The following is a 27,646-nucleotide window of genomic DNA, read 5'->3' as shown; positions in this document are numbered from 1 at the left end:
TTTTCTCATTTGTATTTAACTTACATTTTTTCTATAATAACTCATATTCATAAGGATCATCTGGAGAAATATTTATCTTCAATTCCCAAAATGAATTGCTATGAATATAGATGAGCACAACTGGCATTAACCTTATGTTGAATGTTTAAAAGTTTTTAATCATGTTATCTCGATGATGAGCAAACAATACTGCATAGAATAAACCTGTTATTGTTAATATCCTTGTAACAAAAAATGTTTACATACCATCAACAATCAGTTTAGCAGTACATGTTGACTTTCCATTTGTGTTAATGCTAACACAAGCATAAGTTCCAGCATCTTCAGGCTGAACTTCAAAAATAAGGAGAGTGTAGTGGTTTTCTTCATGAATGAATTTCCACCGTGGACTTTCAGGCATATTTTTGCCATCCTAGAGAAAAGAATGCAAAAAGTTACAATTGACACCAACTCCAGCAATATTACATATATTACATAAAAAAATTATTTAAATGAAAGTAAGCATACCTTTTGCCAGTGAACTTTGGGTTTAGGTTTCCCAATAACTTCACAGTCAAAGGTTGCAGGTTCTCCAACAACAACTTTGGTATCACGAAGTAAGTTACGAAATTCAGGAGAAGTTTCTTTTGCAGCTTCTTCTTCTTCTGTTGAACCAAAATAATATTTGATTTGAAATTAACATAATCTATATTTATTTCAGTATTTGTAATATTCTACTTTAAATTGTCAAAACATTTTCAGAATTAACTACGATAAATATTGAAAATTTACAATATACTTCTAGCAATTACATACGTATTTCCTTTTTGTTATTAACAATGATATTTTTAACAGGACTCAGTTTGTTAAACTGTTATTTCATAATCTGTCTAATTTTTTTGTTTCTAGAATGTAAATTTACCAAATTATTGCCCACCTTACCCATTTTCTGGCAAGCCCATTCTATGTTCATTTCCAGCACTCCCTATCAATGTCTGCAATTTTAATCCCATCACATTTAATGTGTATAACAAATCATGTTTTATTTCACTTCATTTTAGATTCAAATTGCTTATCCACCTACTTAATATATGAATCATAATTTTTTGTTTATATAGAAAAAAATAGTTCTTTAACTTCAGTTGGACCAGAATACCCTAAAATGCTACCATCGTAGGGTTACTGGTTTGTGAAAGTCACTTCTACAAACACTGGCAATTTGATATACATTATTAGAAAATAAATACATACATATGTTGTTTCCTTATACATTATTAGTTATTTTATTGCAAGTAGTAGAAATACTATACTCACCCATAACAGTCATCTTTGCTTTGCATTGTGTCATGCCATATTTATTATAGGCTTTAACTGTGTACATTCCTGAGTCTTCTGGGAATACTTCAGAAATATGTAAAGTACTGCAAGTCTCAGTAACTCGAATCTGGGCAAATTAAAAATTGGATAAAATGATAAATTATCCAGTAATTCATAATATGAATAAAAGAAAAAATATTTTAAAAAATTTAATAATAATCAATTTCATACAATTAATTAAAAAACTCAATAACATAAAAAGTAAGAGATTTCTCTAATGATAATAAAATTAATCATTGTACTCACCTGGAAATCCCATGAATTGTGAATTTCAATGCTATCTCTGTACCAGGTAATAATAGGAGGTGGATTACTGGTGAAGTGCACTTTGAGTCTGTAATATGAGAAAATATGAATTGAAATTTAAATTCAAGATTCATAAGGATTTTTACAGTTTCTATAAAAACACATTTTTTAAATAAAAAAAATTATGATTTAATCAATGTTATTGATCACTAAAATTATCACTTAATAACTCCTGGATCTCTGTCAGTTATGACAATGAGTGCTGCAGATGATCTGATCAGCGTATCAACCTGCTTGTGAAAGGAACATGCAAGTGGCTGAATACTTCATAGATATGCATACCTTAACATCGAATGCAAGGCTGGACCTCTGAACTACAGGTACAACTCATTTTTGCCAGTTAAGTGGACTGCAGCAATGAGAAAGAAAGTGTCTTGGGCAAGTGTCTTCTACCAATGCCTTGTGAGTGATTTGGTAAACAGAAACTCTTTGGAAGTCTGTTGTATATTTATGTGTTTGCCTTCACAACTGTTTGATGACTGGTATAGGTTTGTTTACATTCTCATAAGTTCAGTAAAACAGACCAATAGAATAAGTTTCAGCTTAAGAAAATAAGTGCAGAGGTTGATTTGTTCCACTAAAAATAATCTTTTCTACTTTGGGTACAAAGTAGAAAATTTGGTGGGAGGGGCAAGTCATTTACATAAAACCCAGTACTTGACCCAGTACTGATTTCATCAACCCCAAAAGGATAAAAGGCTAAGTCAGCCTTGGTGAAATTTGAACTCAGGATGTATAGCCAGAAGAAATATTACTAAGCATTTTGTCTGATATGCTAACAATTCTGCCAGCTCAAAAATAGTAAAAACATAGATTTGCTCTTTTAATTTTCTACTTACGTTACAGAAGTACCCTCCAGAACTTTGACTGGGCAAAGTGGAATACCAAACACAGGAGGCTCTTGTTTGACTGGTTGTTTAAATGTTATTGTTTCAGTGGATGTCTTTTGTATCCTCTCATATTGTTCATCTATAAGTTTCTGTCTCAATGCATCTTCAGCAAGAAGCTTTTGTAAGTTAGCATCAGTTGTATCTCTTCGGAAAGTGGTCTCTGTTTTATCAAATATTGAACAAATATTAAATTAATGAAATGATTTTTTGTATGGAAACAGAATGTTAATTAAAAGATTCTGTAAATTCAGTAAAAATGATAAACTGTCATTTTTGAGTTATAGATTGAGGAAAAATCATATGATGAAACTAAATAACTGTATTTACTCATATATAAGTTGCACTCATGTATGAATGGTACGCTATATTTAATTATGCAATCATAATATACTATAAAGTATAATGAAATACTGTGTACCTACAAGTCATTAGCCTATATTTAGTGTTAAATCTTGGTACAAAATTTTTCTCTGCATAGTTTTAGCTTTGCACTGAGTATAAGTAAAACTCCAGTTTTTTCAGTTAAAATCAAGTATAAAATAATTCTGATATACTATATATACTTGTGTATAAATCGTACTAAGCTTTATCAGCGTTAAGTTACATCTTTATTAAATTATGTATAATACAGTCCTATATTTAAGAGATGAGGAATTATGCACGTTATTTACATTATTTACATTTGATGGATATTTGTCCCCATCATTGTTGTTAACACATTTCAGCTGATATACCTTCCAACCTTCATCAGGTGTCTTGGGAAATTTCGAACCTGGGTTCTTATTCCTAAGGTATTTTTCGATGTTGTTGTTATTATTATTATTATTATTATTTAGGTCACTGCTTGGAATCATGCTCAGAATCGTGGGGTATATGGCATAGTGATTAAGAGCATGGCTACTAGCCCCAAGATTCTGAGTTCAATTCCAAGCAGTGACCTGAATAATAATAATAATAATAATAATAATAATAATAATAATAATAATAATAACAACAACATCAAAAAATACCTTAGGAATGAGAACCCAGGTTTGAACTTTCCCCAAGATACCTGATGAAGGCTGGAGGGTATATCGGCCAAAACGTGTTAACAACAAATAAGATGAGAACAAATATCCGTCAAATGTAAATAATGTAAATTATGTATATATGAATAAGAAATAAAATTCCATTTCCAGAATTTATCTTAAATGGTATGGAGGTGGTATGTACCAGATATAGATGTAGCCAATATTTAAAGGATGTTGTGAAGTACAGCCTTTGCTGTTTTCATACATCTATAAAATGAAATGGCTGCTGAAGAGGGTGGAACCATTAAATTGCTACACTAAAGCTTGCAATAGTTAATTCTGTCCCCAACCTTACCCATTTCAGGACCTAAATTCTACGAGGTTTGTAATTATTTGCCAGAACTTTGATAAAATAATAAGATTATAATACTGAAATAGAATTCTTAAATTATAAACTTATTTTTACAAAACTGAATTTTTGTCAACAGAAAAATTATAATTTATTATTTTAGCTACAGCCATTCCATAAAAAGTTGCTGATCACATAAAAAAAAATACATGAATAATATATTTCTATTACATACCATGCTTGAGCATTCCCAACTCCAAAGATGCCAATGAACCCTTCATCTGAGCCATTTTAAGTTCAGCACTGCGAAGTTCCACTCTCTTTCGGCGTTCCAGTTCAATCTGGAGATCACCTAAAAAGATAGTTATAAAATAACATATTAATTTCTCAAAATAGCTTTTATATAGATATAAAGAGAATTTACAATAATAAAAAAAGACAACAGTCAGCATCATCATTATTATCATCATTTTGACATCTACTTCTTCTATAGTTGCATGTATCACAGAATTTGTTGATATAAATATCTTATGGCTTAATGCCTTTGCTGTCACCAACTCTCACCTGTTTCTAAGTAAGGTAATAATTTCCCATGGCTGGATATGTTTCCATTGAAGGTTGGAAACAAAGAATACCACATGTATGGAAGTGATGCTCATTTATATACATACACACACACACACACACACACACACACTCACACACATATATATATATATATTGGCCTGCCTTCCTAACCAGCAGAATGTCATCAATTAAAAGCTACAACAATGTGCGGAAGCACACTGTAACCAGTAGTATATAGTAACATCACGTAGTCTGGTTGATACAGTGATAAAATGCTATGTATACACGATGGGCTTCTTTCAGTTTCCCTCTACGAAATCTAATCACAAGATTTTGGTCAGCCTGGGACTTTAGCAGAAGGCTTATGCCCAAGGTGTCACACAGTGGGACTGAACCCAAGCCACATGGTTGAGAAAAACAAACTTCATAACTACACAACCATATCCATGCCTATGCTATACTTTAATACTTGCATATTTAATTTAACTACAATCTTTGTTCCTAAATTAATAATAATGATTAATAACATGAAAGAGCATCAACAACTGCATTTTATATTTCTATATTTGCAACCATCTGTTTAGTCACTTCATATAAATTGATAACATGATAAATTAAGGTAGTATACACAAATGATGAAAGAAAGAAATTCAGGTTAGCATTGTTAATTTTGTAAATAATAGTTATTGTGAGCCTATGCTAGCAATGTTTGACATACATAACATAAAAAACAAGTCATCAAAGTTGTATACTAAGAACTGTAGTCAGTTTCAATAGATCACGAGCAGAAAATAGTCATTAAAAGAAATTTCTTATAATCAAATCAAATTTTTTTTAAATGAAAAGCATTTTTTTAAGCAAATGAGATTTATAACATAAATGATATTTTACTTTCCCTTATAATGAAAAACACACAAGGTGTAGAAATAGTATTGGATAAAGATGAAACAAGACAATTACCTTTAGGAGCATGTCGCAAATGTGAACGCCAGTCCTCCTTTGGAATTACTTTAAGTGTAGTAATACATTCAGCTTCACCTTGTTGGTTTTTGGCTAAAACTCTTATTTGGCCAGCATCATATTCCCTTACACGAGGAATTTCAAGATAATGTATCACACCATCATATCTTACTTTAAATCTGCTTCCCTGAAAGAAAGAAAATGGTTATAAGAATAATTGTTTCAATTGTAGAAATGTTATAAATAAGAAGTTAATTTTCTTTATAGAAATTATAGGAAAACATAATTCAACTTTTATTGTCTTTATGATTAATACTTACTCCTGCAACAAGACTTCCATTTATCCACCAAGTAACTCTTGGTCGGGGATAACCACTAACATTAACAATAAACTTAGCAGTTTCTCCTTCATCAATTTCAACCGGTTCTGGTTTAATTTCAATAATGGGTGGTGCAGGTTCTGATGGAATATCTGCATCGTCAGTATAGTTTCCAACCATAAGAGAACTACAAATATAAATAATTTATATGTAATGAAAATGAAAATCATATTTAAAAAGCAGCAAATTCTTGTATAGTTATAATTGGAGAGTGATGTTCTGCCAATGAAACACTTGGTGTTGCTTAAGTTCAATTCTTTATTAATTACTTGATGGAATGATAATTAAGTTGCTGAATTCACATTGAAGAAAATATTGTTTTCTGTGAATGGTTTGTGTACTTCTGAAGATAAAATTAAAATTCTAGCCTAAATGCACACATGCACAAAGATACTGATATAGATTATAAATATGGAATCATATGGAAAGAATTCTTAATATTTATATCAAATGTACTTTCTCTTTAAAATTTGGATTAAACGATATAAAAGAAAAATATTTATATAAATGACAATGACATTTTTACATCAACAGTTTTTTGATTAAAAAGAAATAAGAGTTAATATTGATTTTATATTAACTCATAACAGAAACTTACATATTTTTGTAACTCTCCAACTGACGTAAACGGGCAATTGCTTCTTGGCCTTCAGGAAGTTGAGTTCCAATAATAATAGATGTTTTGTCTACAAAATCATAATAGAAATTTATAGTACTTATACCAAGTATTGGTTTTAAATTCGTGTACACTTACAAGAAGTGCATATTACTTTACATTACAATTAAAAAATATTAATTATATTTTATATCTTCATAAATTATTAAATGAATTATAAAATAAATAAATTTCTTAGTGCTTTTAAAGAAAAGCATAGTGCTAACAAAAGCTCACACAAATCTTTCTGCTATTTACTTAGGTTATAAATTTTAATTGGATGTTTTAACAAAAAAATTTCAGAATGTAGATTAGTGCATAATGATACATACTTAGACAAACAACTTCTGCATTTATTGTTGCTTCACCATATGCATTTGTAGCTTTTATAGTATAAATGCCTGAATCCTCTGGGATGGTGAAAAGAAGATCAAGCACAACATAGCCAAATTCATATACTGGTCTGTAACGATGACCTGCAACATTTTAAAAGAAAAGCATTAATTAGTCATGGAAAAATATAACATCAAAGTAAAATAATTTTCATTTTTAAACCCATTGCATAAAATGATATGAGTTCATGTTAGCTTGACATTTATCAGCATAAAATAGTAATAAATAATGAAGAGTCAGAGGAGAATAAGTAAATAAAGTGAAGCTGAGGATGGAAACAAGATGCTTGAATTTACTAACCAACACAAAGGTATGACCAAAAATAAAAGTTAGAAGTCTAAACTGATCGCAATTTCCTATTGTAAGAAGTCACTTTAAATATTTCTTCATCTTATTATAAAATGTTGTTTCAGCAAAAATTGAGATAAATTCATGAGTGATCTATTTAAAGGATTTGACTTGATTCAAAAAAAAATACTTTCAGGGTTATGTGCTCATTTATATTCATGAGCACATGCATATACGCACACACACACACACACACACAGAGAAACTTATATGCCAAAACATTTATGGTTAGTTGCAGTATTACTCATTTGTTGAGAACCAATTCAATATGGTGATAAATGAATATTAATATTTAAATATTTCTAATCACAGAAGTAAGAAAATAAATTGGATATCTCTCTCTCTTTTACTTGTTTCAGTCATTTGATTGTGGCCATGCTGGAGCACCGCCTTTAGTCGATCAAATCGACTTATTCTTTGTAAGCATAGTGCTTATTCTATCGGTCTCTTTTGCTGAACTGCTAAGTTACAGGGATGTAAACACACCACCATCGGTTATCAAGTGATGTTGGGGGTACAAACACAGACATACACATATATATACATAGTTTCCACCTACCAAATCCACTCACAAGGCTTTGGTCAGCCCGAGGGTATAGTAGACACTAGCCCAAGGTGCCACGCAGTAGGACTGAACCCGGAACCATGTGGTTCGTTAGCAAGCTACTTGCCACACAGCCACTCCTATGCCTATGTAAACTAATTTCAAATGGTTTTATGTGACTGGATTAGGTCTGTAATCTAAAATGCTAAAATATTGCTACTTCAAATTATTTATATATATATATATTAAATCAGACTGAAGCCTGCTACCATTCCCCAGCTTGTCAGTTCCAGTCAAACCATCCACATACCAGCATGGAGAATAGACGCTACATGATGATGATGATGATTAGATTATATCATCATCCACGTTTAACATCCAAGTTTCATGCTAGCATGGCTTGGATAGTTTGACAGGATCTGACAGGTTTGAGGACTGCATTGTGTTTCAATGTCTGTTTTGGTATGGTTTTTACAGCTGGATACCCTTCCTATCACTGATCACTTTACAGAGTGTACTGAGCACTCTTTTTTGTGGCACCAGCACTAGTGAGGTTGCCATGCAGCTTGAAAGATGAAAATCCTCTTCAACTTACCTACAGTAGAGGGGAAAGCAACTTTGTTCTAAGAGATGAGAAGCTAATGTACAAGAAAAGAAGCCAGAATAGAACAGGCTTCATGATGTAGAGAAACTACTTGGCTACTAATATTATAGAACAGAGAGTAGAAATGACTAGGGTGGAGCTAAGTGATCAATTTATGAAATAATCTATAAATCAAATAAAATGTATAAGGTTGCAAAAAATGTTTGTGATTTCTACAAATAGTTAGCTATTAATGTGATTAGAATTTAGTAAATTTGTTGTATTTTTGTTGTAAATTCTGAGAGTAAGTATAAAAGTTTGTCGATAGAGTATTTCTATAAAGTTATCTTTTATTTTTTAACACTAAGTCATAAGACATCTGAAAGCAGGTATTTATTATTGTTGTTATTTTAGCACATTTTGTCTCAGTTTCCTTCTTTCTTTTTTTTTTTGTTACTATATCACTGCAATATTTAAAGATGTGGAATTTCTAATTTTAATATGTTATATTACATATGGCAGACAAATTTGAAAATTATATTAAGTATATAATGCATAATATTTAAAGATTTGTGCTATAGAAACAGACAGAAGCACATACACAAACACACATATGTTATCACGACCCCAAGGAATGCGCAGAACTCATTGCCGAGTGCTATGCAAACATATTCACTGTTGAAAGTCAAAATGTACCATCTTCACCATCTCTAACAGCAAATTCCATAACAACTATGGAATTTACACCTGCAATGCTGCGACGTCACCTTCAAAATAAACACAACTATGCCTCCCCTGGTCTCGATGGAGTTACATACCTGCTTCTCAAACGTGGCAGGTACTTCCTTTTACACCAGCTTTCTATTTTCTTCCAGTACTGTCTCAACAATGGTGCTACTCCAGAGCAGTGGAAAACTGCCAGTGTCATTCCTCTGTTCAAAAAGGGCAACCGCACATCACCTGTCAATTATCGCCCAGTCAGTCTCACTAGCTGTATTGCAAAACTGATGGAATCGTGTGTCAGAGAAACACTCTGGAACTTCTGGAGCTCTTATAGTCTCATCCAACCCTCACAATATGGATTTGTCCCTAACTCCAGCTGCAGTGATCAGCTTGTCGAGTTCCTTGAGGACATTACTCAGATCACTGACAGTGGCTCATGGGTGGATGTTGTCTACCTTGACTTTGCTAAGGCTTTCAACTCTGTGCCACACAAAAGGCTTATGGTGAAACTCTCTGCAATGGGTGTGAGGGATGACCTTTTTAACTAGTTGAAATCCTTCATTCTCAGCCGAAAGGAGGTAGTCACAGTTCTAGGACAGCATTCTACACCATATGAGATGTCATCGGGTGTACCACAGGGATCTGTCCTTGGTCCCCTCTTGTTTGTGGCATACATTAATGACATAGATGCCAATTTAAAGAATTCCACAGTATTGAAATATGCAGACGACATCAAGCTGTACCTTGAAATCAAGAGGACAGATCCTGATGTCTACAACTCTTTCCTGCAATCAGACCTAGACACAATGCAGCAATGGATCACAGACTGGCAACTGAAACTGGCTGTGGACAAGTGTACCACCATGCATTTTGGGAGAAAAAACCCTGCATCCACATACTCCCTCCACAACACTGATATCAAGAAATCCTCTTGCGAGCGTGACCTAGGCATCACTGTCAGCAGTGATTTGCGTTGGACAAAGCATATCTCTAAAATTGTCAAGAAGGTCGAGGGTGTCTTGGCATTACTCAGTAAGACTTTTGTTAGCCGCTCTCCAGCCATCTATTTAAAACTGTATACAGCTATGGTACAACCACACTTGGAATTCGCATCATCAGTTTGGAACCCCTATCTTGCTCAGAACATTGACCTCCTGGAATCTGTCCAGAGACGTGCAACCAAACGCATACCCTCCATCAGACACCTACCATATTCTGAGCGCCTTGTTTCCCTGGGCATGGATTCACTGAAGCTCCGGCGTCTGGTGACGGACTTGGTGAACACCCACAAAGTTATCAACCACCTCACCAACAACAACACTGAACACCTTTTTGATCTCCATGTGTCTAACACACGTGGACATGCCTACAAAGTCAGAAAACAACACAGCTCCCATGACTTTCGGAAACATTTTTTCACGCTCAGAGTTGCTGAAGCATGGAATAAACTGCCTGTGTCAGTTGTTGACTGCCATGACACTGCATCCTTTAAGGCCCTCATGCTTTCCGAAATCCGCCGAAACTACACCTGATTATATATACACTTTAGATGAGTTGTAGTGCACCTGAGCACTGTACACAATTATTATTATTATTATTATTATATACAGAAAATATTCTCATACATTTGTGTGCATACAAATGCACACACATATCATACAGTTTCAGATAAGGTAAGGTAAAAATATGAAGGAAATACCATAAGGTAAAGGTTGTCCATCCCTTAACCATTCCACTTTCATTGTGGGATCATTAATAGGAGTCAACAGACATTCCAAATGTGTGCGGTCATATTCAGCAACTTCAACATTTTTCAGTTGAGTTCTGAAAACAGGCCTCCTTTTCTTGCTTGTATTGTATATAATTTCAGTTGGATGTACACAGGCGCGGCGTATGTGAGATTCTTGCTTCATTTTCTGTAATTGTCTGAAATTTTAAAAAGGAAAACAAATATAGTCAACCTTTCTATTCCAACATAGGTAAACTAAGACACATCAAACTTAATAAGATTAACATTATGCAGAATATTAACCTAGTCTTTCAAGATGCATTAGTGGCCTATTGGATAAGAATATTATTACCATTTGTTCATACATAGAAGTTTCTAGCTTGTTCAAATCTACTCAAGTAATTTAAACACATCTAGGATCATAATCTTGATTAAAGATCAGGCCAATGGAAATGCAGTGTAAATTTAGATATCAGAAAAATTTTCAAATTTAACAATGAAGTTAATAGTACAAAAATTTTTAATTTTATTAATATTTCCTCTTAGATATTTAGACATATTCATAAACTTTAAAATATTTTTAAAAATTACTTACATCTCAGCTTCCATCTTGATAAGGTCATCATGTGTGACTCTGAATTTTTTTAAAAAGTTCATATATTAATAATTAGAAACAATGACAATAATTAATTTGAGAAAATTGATAAATAGATTATGTAAAGTATGCATTGCATATTTTAAATATGTAGAATTCCAAATATATGAATTCAGGTTCAGTCAGGAGAAAAATGTCAAACTTTTTCTTTGTAGTTAGAATGTATTCTTGGACATGCTTTAATCAGTCAAACTAAAAAACTTGTATTCAACATTTACATTAGGAATAGTTCCTTTCAAGTGTAAAAACAGCACCTCTATAAAATTAATTAAATTATTATTATTATTATTATTATTATTAAGGCAGCAAACTGGCAGAATCATTAGCATGCTGGGCAAAATGCTTAGTGGCATCTCATCCATCTTTATCTTCTCATTTCAAATTCTGCCAGGGTCAACTTTGCTTTTCATCCTTTCGGGGTCGATAAATTAAGTACGAGTGAAACACTGAGGTCGATGTAATCGACTAGTTCCCTTCCCCAAAATTTCAGGCCTTGTGCCTTTAGTAGAAAGGATTATTATTATTTCTCTTTATCACAGGTTTTGTTGGAGCTCCTGGAGTCTTACATGCATAGTGGGCTTGCTGCCTGCAGCCTATGGTATCATGCTATCCACTCTGTTCAGCTATCTAATACTTTTATGATTATTCTGGCCGTGCCAAGGAGGCAAACATTTCGTAACAGTTCTACTGGGCAATCTGTTCCAGTTTCCATTATATTTCCCTTGATGTCTTCTGATGCTGTTCTCAAGAACCCAACAATAATTGGCACTATCTTCATCTTCTTCATTTTCCATAGTCAGGCTATTTCATACTTAAGAGGGTCGTATTTATCTATCTTTTCGCCTTCCTTCTTGACTATTCGTGGGTCAAAGGGGCATGCAACATCAACTATATAACCTATGTGGCACATCTTGTCCACCACCACTAGGTCTGGTCTGTTATGCTCTAGCAACTGATCTGTTTGAATTGGGAAATCCCAGAGGATTTTGCTAATTTCTAACGCCGCCACTCTCTGCTGTTTGTGTTCATACCATGTCTTGCCTCTCTCCAGCCCCCACTTTTCGCACAGTTTCCAATGTAGCACTTTCACTACCTGATCATGTCACCACAACTTGTAGTGGTTTAGGCAAGTCTAGGGCATTCGTTGGTGATATGGGCAATGGTTTCATCCACCCTATTGCAGAAGCAGCATAGCAGAGACACTTGCTCATTCCTAAGATTGACCCTCCAGTTTATGGCCACATCTATATCTAGTAATGTGCATAGCTATTCACTCACAAGTGAGTATGACTTAATAATTGTTTCTAACTGTGAGCAGACAGAGACACCTCCTCTGCCCTTCCACCCTTGACCCAGTGCTCTTGGTCTCTTTTTTCAGTGTTCCTTTCATCAGCCAAGCCCACCTATTTTTTCCGGTAACTTCTGTTGTGGCTGCATGGAATTGCTTGTGTAGTCCCTTCATGCGTAATTCTTCTTCATGTCCTTTTTGCACATACTTTGTATTTTTTTATTTTTCTCTGCTTTGAATGTACCCTTGTTCCTAACTGTCACTAACAAGGTTTCTATTATTATCATCATCATCATGATCATCATCATCATAGTGAGGACACATGGAGTAGTGGTTAGAGTGTTGCATTCTTGATCATGAGATCATGGTTTCAATTCCTAGACTGGGTAGTACATTGTGGCCTTGAACAAAACACTTCATCACCCATTGCTCTGTGATCGCATTCACACCTGACACATGGTACACTGTGCACCTATTCAAGCATCAATTTGATGGAGAGACTGAGCTAATGAACAGCACACACGTGATCACTGTAAACAAATCAGTCGATCAGGTCATCTGGCAAAAAGCTGAATACTCATACATTATCTTTGATGGGAGAGTCTGTTATTATCATCATTAAGCTGGTAAGCTGGATGAATCATTAGCAAAATGTTTAGCAACATTTCGTCCATGCTTTGAGTTCAATTGCCAGCAAGGTCAGCTTTGCTTTCATCTTTTCAGGGTCAATGAAATAAGTACCAGTCAAGCACTGAAACAGATATATTCAACTTACCCCATCCCCCAAAGTTGCTGGCCATGTGCCAAAATTTGAAACCATTATTATTGCAAGAGAGGTGGTGAGCTGGCAGAATCATAAGCATGACAGACAAAATAATACTCTCTTTTTACTCTTTTACTTGTTTCAGTCATTTGACTGTGGCCATGCTGGAGCACCACTTTTAGTCAAGCAAATCGACCCCATGACTTATTCTTTGTAAGCATAGTACTTATTCTATCAGTCTCTTTTGTGATGTTGGGGGGACAAACACAGACACACAAACATATACACACACACACACACACACACATATATATATATATACATATATATATATATATATATATATATATATACATATATATGACAGGCTTCTTTCAGTTTCCGTCTACCAAATCCACTCACAAGGCTTTGGTCAGCTTGAGGCTATAGTAGAAGACACTTGCCCAAGGTACCACACAGTGGGACTGAACCCAGAACCATGTGGTTGGTAAGCAAACTACTTACCACACAGCCACTCCAACGCCTATTTCTTTAGGTTTCTATTTGAGTTCAAATTTTACCAAGTTTGACTGCATCATTCATCTTTGAAGGGATCAATAAAATAAATACCAGATAAGCTGATATAATCAACTTACCCACTTCCTAAAAATAGCTGGCCTTGTACCAAATTTGAGTCTGTTATTATCATGAGAAGAGTTGTCTCATGATATTTAAGGGATTTTGTACTTCAGTACAAAATTTTTCAAGTAAATATGCCTTTGTTGGTAACCAATGTAATATAAACGTTGCGAAGGCTGTAACTTTATGGTAAGCAATTTAGGGAATAGTTTAAGCAGAATAGTCTTAATGTCATTTTAATTTTTAGGTGTTGTTTGGATGATACTAAAATGGGGGAATCATAATAGTCAACTTTTGTAAGTGCAATGGATATTCTTTTAACTGAATTTGTTTCTATTGAATAAGAAATGGATGCTACATATATATTATTATAAGTTTAATCAACTGTTTTGAGTAAGAATTTCTTAACTAGGTATAAAGCCTTTAAAAACAGAATTGAAAGTTTTGCTAACTGAAAATACATATGCACATGACAAAATTTATCTAAAATTCAAACTCACAGATCTAACATGCAAAACAAGATTAGAAAAGTCAGTAGCTCTTAAACAGAGATGCAGACAGAAATGTAATTCACTTCTAGAATATTTATTGGAAATGAAGTGGATACAATTAGAAAACAATGCATAAAAATTATCTGTTAACATTCAAAGGTAGCCTTCCTTATCACATAGAGTAAAATCCTACTTGTTGGTCTTTAGTTATTTCTTAAGCCTACACCATTCAAAATAACCAAGCAGTCAGTACTGTCAAAAAATTAACAGCAAAATAATGTCTATTGAAATATTGATGAAAATATTTAAAATATATTAGAAACTGTATTCGATTTCAATTCATAAGTGTAATAATTTCATTTTATTCCCATACTGGCAGAGGTTGGATACAGCATCCATTTGTGTGCTTTAATCTTGTCTTAGTTTATAATATATTGTTCAAATGCATACATCTGATCCAATTCATCACAACCTCTTTGACTTCTATATATCACAGTAAATTACCATCAACTCAACAACCTTTTAGGCATCACTCATTTAAATTACATAGTAATGTATTCAACTCAGCAGCATAAATTATGTCAATCTTCATTACAAGTTCACATTGCACCTCCAAAGGACCATATGCCAACTTAATCTTCTCTGTCTGATGCCTTTTTTTATGTTGCATTCCATACTAAATATTGGGCTCATGGCTAATAACCTTCAACAGAAAATCCAAGTAGTCCATAATTGTGCATACTTTTGTTTACTCCAATCCACATGGTGCACCTGTCAATTAATCTGAAATCTTACTGCATCTTTTGTACATATATTGCTGGCCCATATCTAAATGTATTCTATTTTGTCCAGCAAGGCCAGTTTTCATATTGTATTGCCCAGTAACATTATGTTCACTTTTGTGTTCTTGGCTCAAATCACTTGTTCAGATTTTAAACTTCTTCCAAAGACTTTAAATTCATTATGCAGTAAACAACTATTTCTAAACTTCCTTGTGATGGCTTTAATGGCTTGAACAAAAGAAAGGTTCCAGTTGATCCAATCAATGCAACAGCCTGCTCATGAAATTAACGTGTAAGTAGCTGAACACTGCACAGACACATGTGCGCTTAATGTTGTTCTCAGGGAGACTCAGCGTGACACAGTATGTGACAATGCTGACCCTTTGAAATACATGTAGAACAGAATCAGGAAGAAAGAGTGACAGAAAGTTGTGGTGAAAGAGTACAACAGGATTCACCACCACCCCCTGCCAAAGCCTCATGGAGCTTTAGGTGTTTTCATTCAATAAACACTCACAACGCCCGGTCTGGAAATCAAAACCATGATCCCACGACTGCAAGTCTGCTACCCTAACCACTGGGCCATTGCGCCTCCACACACACACACACATATATATATATATATATATATATAAACATATATATGAGAGAGAGAGGGGGGGGAGGAGTTTAGGTTTTGAAGTGAATAGAAACCAATTTTAAGGAGGTTTTTTTTGAAGAAGAAGAAAAGTTAGGTTAGTTTTTCTAATATAGTAAATGAACAGGTTATTATAGAAAACTGATGAAAAGCTGAAGTTAGAAACCTGAACTAACAGTTAGAAAATTGAAATGCATGAATAGTGGGATGGATATTAAAAAAAAAACACTTTACACACTTTTTAAAAACATGGATTTTGGAAGAATAACATGGTGGATACAACAAAATGCATATAAGCAAACATAATGAATTTTACTATACAATGTCATGATACCAATTTTGGCTGATGCATGTGAAGAAACGGTATATAAATTAACCAAATGTCAGACTGCGATGAAAGCTTTGCACCATTGTTAACACTAAATATAAGGGTGATATTTACAGAGAATTTAATATTGTTTAGTGATGCAAAATATTTTGCTCTGGAAGGAAAAGCAATTCTACATGAATCCTTAATTACATTTATTATATGAGGTCACCAAAAGAGGATTTTGTATGCTCAAAACAAGATCTTTGAGTTGGGTATTATTTTGATGCTTTGAGAATACAAAATGACACTCATCTATTTGTATTCATGAAAAAAAATAGAAAAAGGACTTTGAGGATACAGGAATAAAAAGGTAAACTACACTATTCAAAATTTGCAGTAACATTATCATAAGTATCAATATTTATTTTATTAGTTGTCAAAAATGTTTGGTTAAAACCCAAGAGTATTTGTGTTATTGTGTTATAGGTCATTGCACAAAATATATTAGACACAGTGTTTAAAACTAACTGATATTGTTAACTGTATCAGTTAGAGAGCCTTATGTAAAAATTCAAACCTTCCAGTCTTTTCTTCCATTAGTGCTTTATAAACTTCACTATTTGCAGCATTCCATGGAGCTTTCACATTTGCATTAGCAACATTTTCATTGTTTGTTACCGGTTTGGGGCTTCTTTTCCTATATAAGGGAGATAGTGAGGCAATTCTAATTTTTTTTTGTTTTGTTTCTTTAATTATTTTTTTTCACACTACTGACATTTGTAAGATTTAGGAAATGTTTTCAGACTTTAATGAAAATATTTTCTAAAGAGTGGTACAATCCTACATTCATTTTCTTTGTTGTTCATATTTCTAAAAGATAAGCAAATATATTGCTCTTTCTTAAATTCTTGAATAAATCCTGTGTAACAGAAATATTTAGGTATAATTCAAGAATCTTTGAAATCTAATGTTTTGATTTCAGCATCTTTATACAGATGTAATCATAAGTAGAGGTTTGGGAGTAGCTAGCAGTAAGAGCACCCATAAAATAAATTCCTTCTAATGTTTTGAAGGTTCACTAGTAGTTGTTAATAGTTCCCATTATCAAGGTGACCTAATTAGTAGTTGAGACAGGTGTTTGGAAGCATATTAGCCAGTGGAGAAAATTCTGGGAGCAATTACTTCTGCTGACAAGGGGATCCTTTCTTTCAGCATAGGGTAGATTGCATGATGCTTGTATAGGTAGAGTGATATAGCATGAAAGCAAAAGAAAGGCACTGAATGAGGAAGATATGCAGAAGCTGAAAAGAAATGAAGCATGTATCTTCCACAGGATATGTAATGTTGGTGTACATGAACCACAGAGCAGAAATGAGCTGAGAGAAAAACAGCGTATAAGAAGAGTCGGACATCATGTACAAGACAGTAGAATGGTACAAGGAAGTGATGTATATGGAGGGTGACAGCTGGATAAAGAAGTGCCAAGCGACCCAAGTGGAAGGAACCTACAGAAGATTTCTGAGACCATCCAGCCATGCAAGCATGGAAAAGCAAATATTTAACAAATGATAATGATGAATGAGCAGTGGAAACATCATTACCATTCAATGTTATAATTTAATTAAAGCTGCTCACATAATAAATATAACAGAAATATGCAGCTATTGAGGAAAATAATATTAGTAAATATAGCATAAGAAGCTAAACTCAATTTTTGCTTAAAAAATGAATTAAATATTCAGGCTCTTATTTATGAATTACATTTTGTTTTAGTAACAAGTATTCAATGAATTTACCTTCCAGGTGGTTTTGCAACTGGTACTTTTGCAACTGGAGTAATTGGTGGAGGCTTAGGAGCAGCTGGTAGCTTAGGAGCTGCAGGTGGCTTAGGAGCTGCTGGTGGCTGTACAGCCTTCTTGGGTAATTTTGGACTTTCAACATGCTTAATAACTGGAGGTGCTGGAATAATAGGAGCTGGTTTGGGCTCAGGAACTGGTGCAGGTTTTGGTGCAGTATATGGTTCCACTTTGCTGTAATGTGATTTTAGTTGCATTTTAGAATATTTATTATTTAGTACATTCACTTAAAAACAAATAATATTTCATGAAGATTAACTCACTAAATTTTAAACTAAATTAATGGATCTTAAAAATTTTAGATAGATAATGTCAAGACTTTAAACTGAAGAAATCCCTGGCTATGTGTTGTGTACAATTCATGATCATTTTGCTTCAACAAGCCAATACAACTATGCATTACAACATTTACTTTAAACATACTTATCTGAACCAAGAAAACACAAACATACAAAAATACCTGCAACATTGCTCCTATAAACCATAAATTTATAATAGACTTGAAACATTTTATAATGAACTACAAGTAAATTCTGGAGCTCTCTACTAACTAAATTCACTTTCATTGAGGTCTGCATGCAAGCCCTTGAAACAAAATCAAACAACAAAAGAAAATTTGATGTGACACATTCTGATACTAACACAAAACTTCATACAAATAAAGATGCATACAGTAATTGAAGATATTGGTTAATATTTTTATTATTTCATTTCCAAACAATCATTGCCATCCTCACCTTTAATGTCCACTTTCCCATGCTTGCAAGGGAGGATGAGTTTACTGAAGCAAATTTTCTATGGCTTAATGCTCTCCTCACCTGTTTCCAAGCAAGGTTATAATTGCCCATGACCAGATATGCTTTTGCAGAATATCAGAAATGAATGATACTTCTTGTATAATAGGTGGTATTCACACACTATGTCAAGACAAGGACACACATATTTATAATCTTTTGTCTACCAAATCTATTCACAAGGTTTTAGGTCAGTCCAGGGCTATAGTAGAAGATACTTGTCCAAGGTGTTATATCAGACTGAAACTGAAACCATATGGTTGGGAAGCAAACTTTCTCAACCACACCTATTTAAAATTTTTTCATTCAATTGTGATGGGCTTGAATTTTATTTAATTAAGATTTAATTAAATCTTAAGTTTCAAAGGTTTAAAAGAGTTGTAAATATTATAATAATATTATTTTATTATGATTCATTTATTTCAGATTTAGTGTCTTGTTAATACTAATAGTCATTAGAGATTTATATTTCTCTTTTGTTCATATGAATTTTTTTATTTGGTAATCTGCACTACTTTATATCAATCTGGATTTTCTAATTAATTCTTCCTTAACAACCTCAAATATTATTTAGGGTTGCAAAACAATCACCATCATCGTTGTTTTAATGTCCACTTTTCCAAGCATGCCTGGGTCAGGCGAAGTTCATTGAGAGAGATTTTCTATGCCTGGATGCCTTCCATGTTGCCATTCCTTACCTGTTTTCAAGCAAGGTAATATTTTTGCGGAATATTGGAAATGTATGACATTCATTTACAATAATCATGTAATGTCAAGACAAGGAAACACAAACATACACACACACATCCATATGTATGTATGTGCATATGTGTGTGTGTATGTATGCATGTATGTACATGATGGGCTTCTTTCAGTTTCCATCTACCAAATCCACTCACAAGGCTTTGGTCAGCTCAGAACTATAATAAAACGCACTTGCCCAAGATGTATCACAATGAGACTGAACTCAAAACCTTGTGGTTGGGGAACAAACTTCTTAACCACACATCCATGCATGTGCCTACTCAGGAAAGAAACACAGTGTTTAGATCATTATTCAGTGATCTTGAAATGTTAATACTACACCTTTAAAAGATTATTGTTATACTTTCACTGCTTGCCATGTTATTGTATTTCCATTATTAATTACTAATCCACTGCATAAAACAACATTATTTCTTTGACTAACAGAAAGTACTTAAAATTTTTATTAGTCATATAAATTTTCTTCTTTCTCTGTTTGGAAGGTATGAGACCTTGTGGTTATGGTTGTGCACTCGCTATTGTAAGATTGTTGTTCAGTTCCCAGACTGGGTTGTACTTTGTGTTCTTGAGCAAAACACTTCATTTCACATTGCTCCAGTCCAATCAGTTGTAAATGACTTCCAGCAATAGCTGGGAAGTAAACCCTGCAAGAGACCAGCATCCTGTTCAGGGGTCAGTTTTGTTATCTCAGTTCCTTATATGCCTTGGGAACTGGGTCAAACTCCTGCCTTATGAATGTTAGGACTCATGACAGATGTATGTCTAAGTAAATTCCATATTTATTCTTTTAACAATTAAACCTTATGTATATGTTGCATTAATAAATAACTGTCATGAAATCCACGTTTAGTTTTTCAATTATCGGATATAAAATGATATGTTTTAAGAAAATTGCCTTCATGGAAATGTAAACATGCTTTTGCTTTTGTTTCGTTTTGGTGCCTATTGTGTTCTTATCCATAGTGTCTTCATCAAGTAAATTGTTTCTTATAGAATACTTTATTCTATTGTATATCTCTGTGTGCATCTCAATTTTAGAACAGGTACCCCACATTCTTGTATGTCAGTAGCAGTGGTTAAAATTTTTGACATCAGGAAGAGTAGTCAGCCATAAAACACTACCTTGAAAACGTTGATGATTATAATTTCGGAAGTTTTTTTTTTTTTTATGGTAATAGAAATTTATAGAACTTCATTAATTTCTTGATCTGAATTGTTTTATCCTGTGTCCTGATATTTACTATTTCAAATAACTGATAAATCTAGACATACTGAGCTGAATGAGCACTGAAGACATATTTATATAGTAAGATAATTAGCTGATGTAATTTTACCAATTTGAATGGTAGAAAATTATCACTCATATTACTATCATGCACCTACCACCCACTCAACTCCATTTTATCCATATCTCTGTTACTGATCACTCTTTCTCCTTTTCAGTTTCACTATCCTATGCCCCTGGTACGAATAAGGATGATAGTAAATTTCTCCTTCTCATGATATCATGCTTCCAATATAACTAGAGATGTCACTAGATCTATCTGACATTTTCACCACTCAGCATCTCTCATCCTTATTCTTTTCTTGCTTATCACAAGGAATCAAAGATTGCATCAGATGTATCTTATATACTCTGCTATAACCCCATTTATACTAGCCGCTATAGCTCCCTGGTCCCATTAGCCAAATTGCTATCAACACCTATCATTCACTTTTACCATTTACCAACTTTTATTACTATCCAATACTCTCTCACCCCCGCTATCATCTTCCCACCCCAATCATTCTGTTTCTACCATCACACCCTTGCTCCCTTCATCCTGATTCTATGTGTGTCATTGCTCTCTCTTCTATTCATTTCATAAGTCACATGACCCTGAGTAGTGCAACTGAAGTGCCTTTTGGTTGTAAGTTTGTTCCATCAGGGTTGATCTGAGGCTTAATAAGTAAATATTAGTTTCTATGCATAAAAATATTCCTTCTAGAGTCACAATGTTCTATCAATACCTCAAAGTAGCAAACTGGCAGCATTGATAGATCAATAAATAGACTGCTACATGATGAGTTCAAATACCCACCTAGGATAACTTTATGTTTAATCTTTGTTGAAAAAAATAAGTACCCATCAAATACTACTCTTAGAAATTTTATGACTGCTTAGACAGATTTCCTTAGATCAGATGTACCCTCTGTCATCAATCCTCACCTGTTTTCAAGCAATATGATATTTCCCCATGGCATGTTTTCATTAAATTTGAAGAGTTGGATGATGATGCTTATTTACAACTATTGTGTAATGACAAGAAAAGAAACACACACAAAATAGACATCTTTTACTTTCTGTCTACCAAATCTACCATTTACCAGGCTTTAGTTAGCTCAAGGCTATAGCAGATGACACTTGACTAAGTTGCCATGCAGTGGGACCAAACCCAAAACCATGTGGTTAGAAGGTAAACTTCTTAACTGCACCCCTATGCCTGCACTAGAAATATGTCTATAGATATTAGGACTTCATTATATTGAATAATAAGGCAAGCCAACTGTGTTTACACTAATTTTGCTTTTATAAGAATTAACTTCAGAAACAAAAAGAGAAGCTTAAAAACTGATTGTAACCACTCAAAATAAATGAATAACTAAGTTTTGCCCATTAGTTTCAGCATCAAGTGCATAAACAAACACATTGCAATAGTTAGTTGATAAACAATCTCTATTGTTGACAAAAATTTATGCTCTTGTGCCTTGACAGTTTAGATACTACACCTTCACTGGCATGGATTTTTAACAATTAAATTATTATTTATCTTGTAGGAGAAAGTAATACAGAGCATAATTTGATAGTTATCTGGTCATAAGATTATATTTTGGTTTAAAATTTTGAAACTATGAAGTATCAGGTGAGTGACACAACATCTACTATTCTTTTTTTTATGTGAAAGACTTTAAAAAATAAAGAAAAACAACAGAATAAAATGTTGCTTAATATAATAATTGTGTTATGTTGCCATTTAATTTTCTTAAGAAAGCATGTTTGATTATAATGGGCTACTCCCACTTAAGAAATATATTTACTTTGTCTTGCCACAAGATTTTTATCATAACTTGTGTAATTTTTCCTATTTTTTTCAGCATCTACTTTTCCATTCACTATTGTAATGATGTATAGCTGAGCAGTTAGGATGTTGCACTCATGACTAAGATTGTGACCTTGATTCCCAGACCAGGCAGTGCATTGTATTCTAGAGCAAAACACTTCATTTCATGTTGCTCCAGTCCACTCAAGAGTAAATGAGTTCCAGCAATACCTGAGAAGTTAATGATGTGATAGACTGGCATCCTGATCAAGAGGGAGTGTTGTAATCTCAGTCACTTATATACTATGGAAACTTCGATAAGCTTTGACTTTATGAGACCTGGCACTTATGACAGGCCTAATTCCTAATTTTTCCTTGCTTGCATATGTGGCAGACTTTTCTAAGGTCAGAGCCATTCCCATCACCAACACCCACTTGTGTCCAAGGGAGGTAATAATCTCACAGCCTATCAAACAACAAACAGCCTAGACACATTTTATGTAGAAAACTGGAAATAAATGATACTGTATGAATGAGGCTCTTGTTTCAAATGTTACAAGACATGTCAAGAAGCCCAGACGTGTCTTTGCAGAGAACTGCAAGCAAACACCATTAGCTAAACAACTGTTTACAATCAGTGAAGAAGAATACTGTCTCCTATCTTTTCTATTGCTACTGTAATAGTCGCTTTTCTCAGGAGCTGGCTGATCTTCTACTTCGGCCCTTTAGGTACTCCTATCTCACTTGCCTCTGTATCTCCCATTAGCCTTGGTGCATCCAACATCCAAGCCCTTTGTAACCACTATGCCCTGACTCAGCAAATGAAAGAAGTAAAACTTAAGCTGTTTCTTTTCATTAACAGCTTAGAATAGATATCTATGTGCATGCTTTAATGTATCTGTTTTATAATGGCATATCATTTTGAACATGTACACACTGTGTATGTTTGTGTAGTTAATACTGAATGTATACAGTCTTCCATGTTGCTTACTATAGAAAATATAGCAGTGGGTAAAAACACTTACAAATATACACTATAACTTTTTTTTAATGTGAACTTTTGGTCAACAAGGCCAAGAAAATATATTTTATCCCTTTCTTAACCTAGTCCTTTTCTGTTTTCAGTCTATTCTTTTTAATTTCTGGCTCTGCCTCCCTATTCTTTCTCTGTCTCTACAACTAAGTCAGTATCATACACTCACTCAAACACAATCATAAATATATGATAGGTGATACAAATAACTAAAGTGAAATCACTCTTAGAATTGGGATGAGATGATTGACAATAGCTGTTTGGACACTGGTGACTTGGCATGGTTGACTGAATACTGAACTTGTTTTGGTGACAATACTATTTAGCACTGGAGACAAACACACACATACATTCAAAAATATACACATACAGTGTGAGAGAGTAGGGGAGAGAGAGATTATAATTTATTAACTGAATAAGACTGACACAAACTCTTTCACTCTCTTCGTACACACAGTGAAGTATGGTGAGAGAGAAAGAGAGAGAGAGAGAGAGAGAGACAAAGAGAGAGAGAGGGGTGGGGGTGAAAGAAACATTAAAACATTTGATGTCAAATAAGTCAGCATCGAATCAGCAATGCAAGATAGACAGAACCAAAAAAGGGCTGTGGCAAAACATCTCATACTCCACAGAATTAAGGAAAAAACTTTTTTTGATTGACTCTCTATTATAGCCAACCCAATGAAAGATAATTTGTGTAAGAAAAATTAAATAATAACCTTGGTTTAGTCAATTCAGGAGCTGGAATACGTTTCCTCACTGGCTTATCTGCATCCCTACATAGAAAAGATAATCATTTCATCAATGTATGTGAACCATTAAATGAAGCTTACAATACACATGGAAATTCCATGGTTATTTTAAAAACTATAAGACCATTGAAAGTTTATAGAATACTATGAATTACATAATTTCTTTTAAAATTGTATTTTTTCTTGAGATGGTGTGAAGTCCACATGGGTAGTACTGAAGGTGAGTCTGGGGATAGAACACCTTTGAAAACTAAATTCTTTGTTACACACTCGTCACTTCTTCTAACTTGAAAGTTATCTATCTTTATATCAAGAAGTGAATGTATTCTAGAAAGAGTTATATACAACTGTCCATGAGAAAATACTGGTTCACTTCTCTTCATGTTTCCATTGTAATCATGTTATGAAAATTATTTAAAATGTGTTGAAAAAATAATGTGAACAAACTAGAAGAAATAACTTAGCTAAATATTATTCTGCCATAGTATTGGTAGCACATTACAAAATACAAATACACTGCACTGAAACTTTATTTTCATATCAGAGAAAAGTTTATATAGCTGGCCTTGAACCCACAGTCTCAGTGAATGGCACATAGTATCTGCTCAACTGTACTGTGGATTCTAAAATAATATTTAGCAGTAATATATGTATAGATATGACAATTTAAAATTATTTGTCTCTCAGTTGTTTTATGGATAATATGTAAATGTTGTGTCCATAACAGATGATGTTCATGATATTGTTCCATAGTTTGTCAAGTATCTTATAATATAAACGGATATTGTAAAATAGATTAATTATATCTTCAGTTTCATTCCATAGTTAAAGCTCATATGTAGACCATAGCAGAATATTACCGAGTATATCTAGAGCAAGATTTCAACACTGAATCTGTAAAAGTGATATGTAAATAATATGTTGCTTTCTCTCCAAGCCTTGAAATGTTTTAATAATCCTTAGCTGAGTATGTATCCATTTTATATGGCAACAAACTATTTTATTCTAATTAAAGTGTACAAAAGTAATGCATACAATAACATATAAAAAATATGTAAGTATGAAAAAATGTGAACAGAAAACAGAGTTCCATAAATCAAAACACATGCACAGATTCTCTTTTTCACTTCACACACACACACACACTCATATACTGTGAAGTTTGTATGTATGTCAGTATGCATGCATAGGCACAAAGTGGTCATTGGAAAGGTTATTTTGTTAGGAAGTTCATTTTGCAATTACATGGTCCCAGGGCCAACATGACTACACAGCATCTTGAGGTGTCTTTTACTATATATAGCCTCATGGAAACTAAGAGAAATAATTCACAGATGCCAATGATTTGAATTTGAGTAATTAAGTTGAAGATGGTGAACCAAATGTTGTACTATTGTATGTAAGAAATCTATTCATCAGTAATTTCTAGTAACTCTCAAAGAGTAGGTCAGATAATTTTAAGAAATTAAGAATATATTTTCAGTTAATTTATATGGTTAGAAAAAATTTACCCTTATTTCTGTTCATAAGCAAGGGATCACTATGGACATATGTTTTGGTCTATTGACCTCATCATCAGTGCCATTTAACAAAGACTGCAAATCAGTGGATAGATTTTTACATGGAGTAAAATGATTGCATATATTTTTAACCATGTGTAATTTGCATGTCTTTAAATAAAAAGAGCTAGGGGAAACAACTCAAAGGGACCAATCATGAATTTGAGAAATTAAAGGGTGAATTTATTGAAGTTACAAAGGAGACAAATCAAAAACTAAGCTGTAAATGTTAACAACACTCAAAGAGAAGGGGAGATAATTGATAATTACGCAAGTAAATATTTAACTACTTTGAAGAGTAGTAAATAGCTGCATTAAAATTATCCAAAAACTTCTTGAAATTATCTCCCCTTCTCTTTAAAAGTTGCAAACAACAGTTACTAGATATTTGTTTTTTGTGAGAAATATCAATAAATTAAGAATTTATTAGAAACAGCGTTCAATAATCTACCTTATAACCTTCTCATGAATTACTATGTAAGTGGCTGAAGAAACCACGAACATCTGCAGCCCAAATCTAATCTCAGGCAGAATCTACATGACACAGTGTGTTGTAACTAGCATGTACACCAACATTACAGACAAAATCTACCCGACAAGTTTCTATATAGCTTTCCTCTACCCAATTTCACTTATAAGTATGGATTAACTTGAGGCTATAGAAATTGTCATTTTCCTAGCATGCCCACACAGTGGAACTAATCCTCGGACCTTGTTTGCAAAACAAAATGCTTAGCCCTTCAACCATAGTGCTCCTGCATACACGCACACACACACATACATACATACATACATATATATATATAGAGAGAGAGAGAGAGTTTTCAAAAAAACAAAAGACGAAGACAGGTGGTGTACAAAACAAACAGATGTATTAGTATAACGCTCAAGAATAGAAAAGGTTATATATATATATATATATATATATATATATGTAAATATATATATATGACAATTGCTAACAAAATCATGTTATCTAACAAAACAACATATCATAAAAATGTTAGTAATGTAATAACAGTTTAAATATTTTAGTTCCTATGTCTGAAAGATGTTTACAAATAATATCAACCTTTTTCCTTTAGTCTTTTCTACTTCCTCAGAAACAAAGTGTAATCTGAATAATAATGTAGAATTAATCTCACAAACTATCATATGAAGTTATAATGCTGAAATGATTTTACACATTTTAATATCTAAATATCTAATATCTAAATATCTAATACTACCAATTAGAAACAGAAGCTAACTCTCCCTCACTTAATACCCATCCATCTTAAAATAATATACAGTGGTTAACTCAGTTATAGATGACTTGTGAATGAAAATAAGATAGGAATGCCTTTAACACAGGTCTAATCTGGTGTCAAAACAACATCTACTACATTATCCTCTTTCAAAAATGTATTTCTTAAATATAATAATTATATAATAAAACATTTTTAGCATTAGAAGGCATCCAGCTGTAGA

General features: G+C 33.3%; 1 protein-coding gene across 1 annotated transcript in view; it reads right to left on the bottom strand.

Moving 5' to 3' along the window:
* The window catches only part of LOC118762202 (titin-like), a 285,670-nt gene that overhangs the window by 79,304 nt on the left and 178,720 nt on the right, over window positions 1–27,646 (bottom strand). Inside the window, exons 66-80 of the mRNA XM_036500741.1 lie at window positions 24,585–24,641; window positions 18,134–18,367; window positions 16,915–17,034; window positions 11,389–11,427; window positions 10,764–10,990; window positions 6,806–6,949; window positions 6,417–6,504; window positions 5,759–5,945; window positions 5,439–5,625; window positions 4,147–4,263; window positions 2,502–2,712; window positions 1,603–1,690; window positions 1,294–1,423; window positions 508–644; window positions 247–412 (exon numbers count right to left, since the gene is read on the bottom strand). Coding sequence (XP_036356634.1) covers window positions 247–412; window positions 508–644; window positions 1,294–1,423; window positions 1,603–1,690; window positions 2,502–2,712; window positions 4,147–4,263; window positions 5,439–5,625; window positions 5,759–5,945; window positions 6,417–6,504; window positions 6,806–6,949; window positions 10,764–10,990; window positions 11,389–11,427; window positions 16,915–17,034; window positions 18,134–18,367; window positions 24,585–24,641 — 2,132 coding nt within the window. The remainder of the gene's footprint in view (window positions 1–246; window positions 413–507; window positions 645–1,293; window positions 1,424–1,602; window positions 1,691–2,501; window positions 2,713–4,146; window positions 4,264–5,438; window positions 5,626–5,758; window positions 5,946–6,416; window positions 6,505–6,805; window positions 6,950–10,763; window positions 10,991–11,388; window positions 11,428–16,914; window positions 17,035–18,133; window positions 18,368–24,584; window positions 24,642–27,646) is intronic.

The sequence above is a fragment of the Octopus sinensis genome, linkage group LG2 (assembly GCF_006345805.1).
Source record: "Octopus sinensis linkage group LG2, ASM634580v1, whole genome shotgun sequence".
Classification (NCBI taxonomy): domain Eukaryota; kingdom Metazoa; phylum Mollusca; class Cephalopoda; order Octopoda; family Octopodidae; genus Octopus; species Octopus sinensis.
The sequence above is the reverse complement of the archived record's forward strand: the minus strand, read 5'-3'. Positions and strand labels throughout refer to the sequence as shown.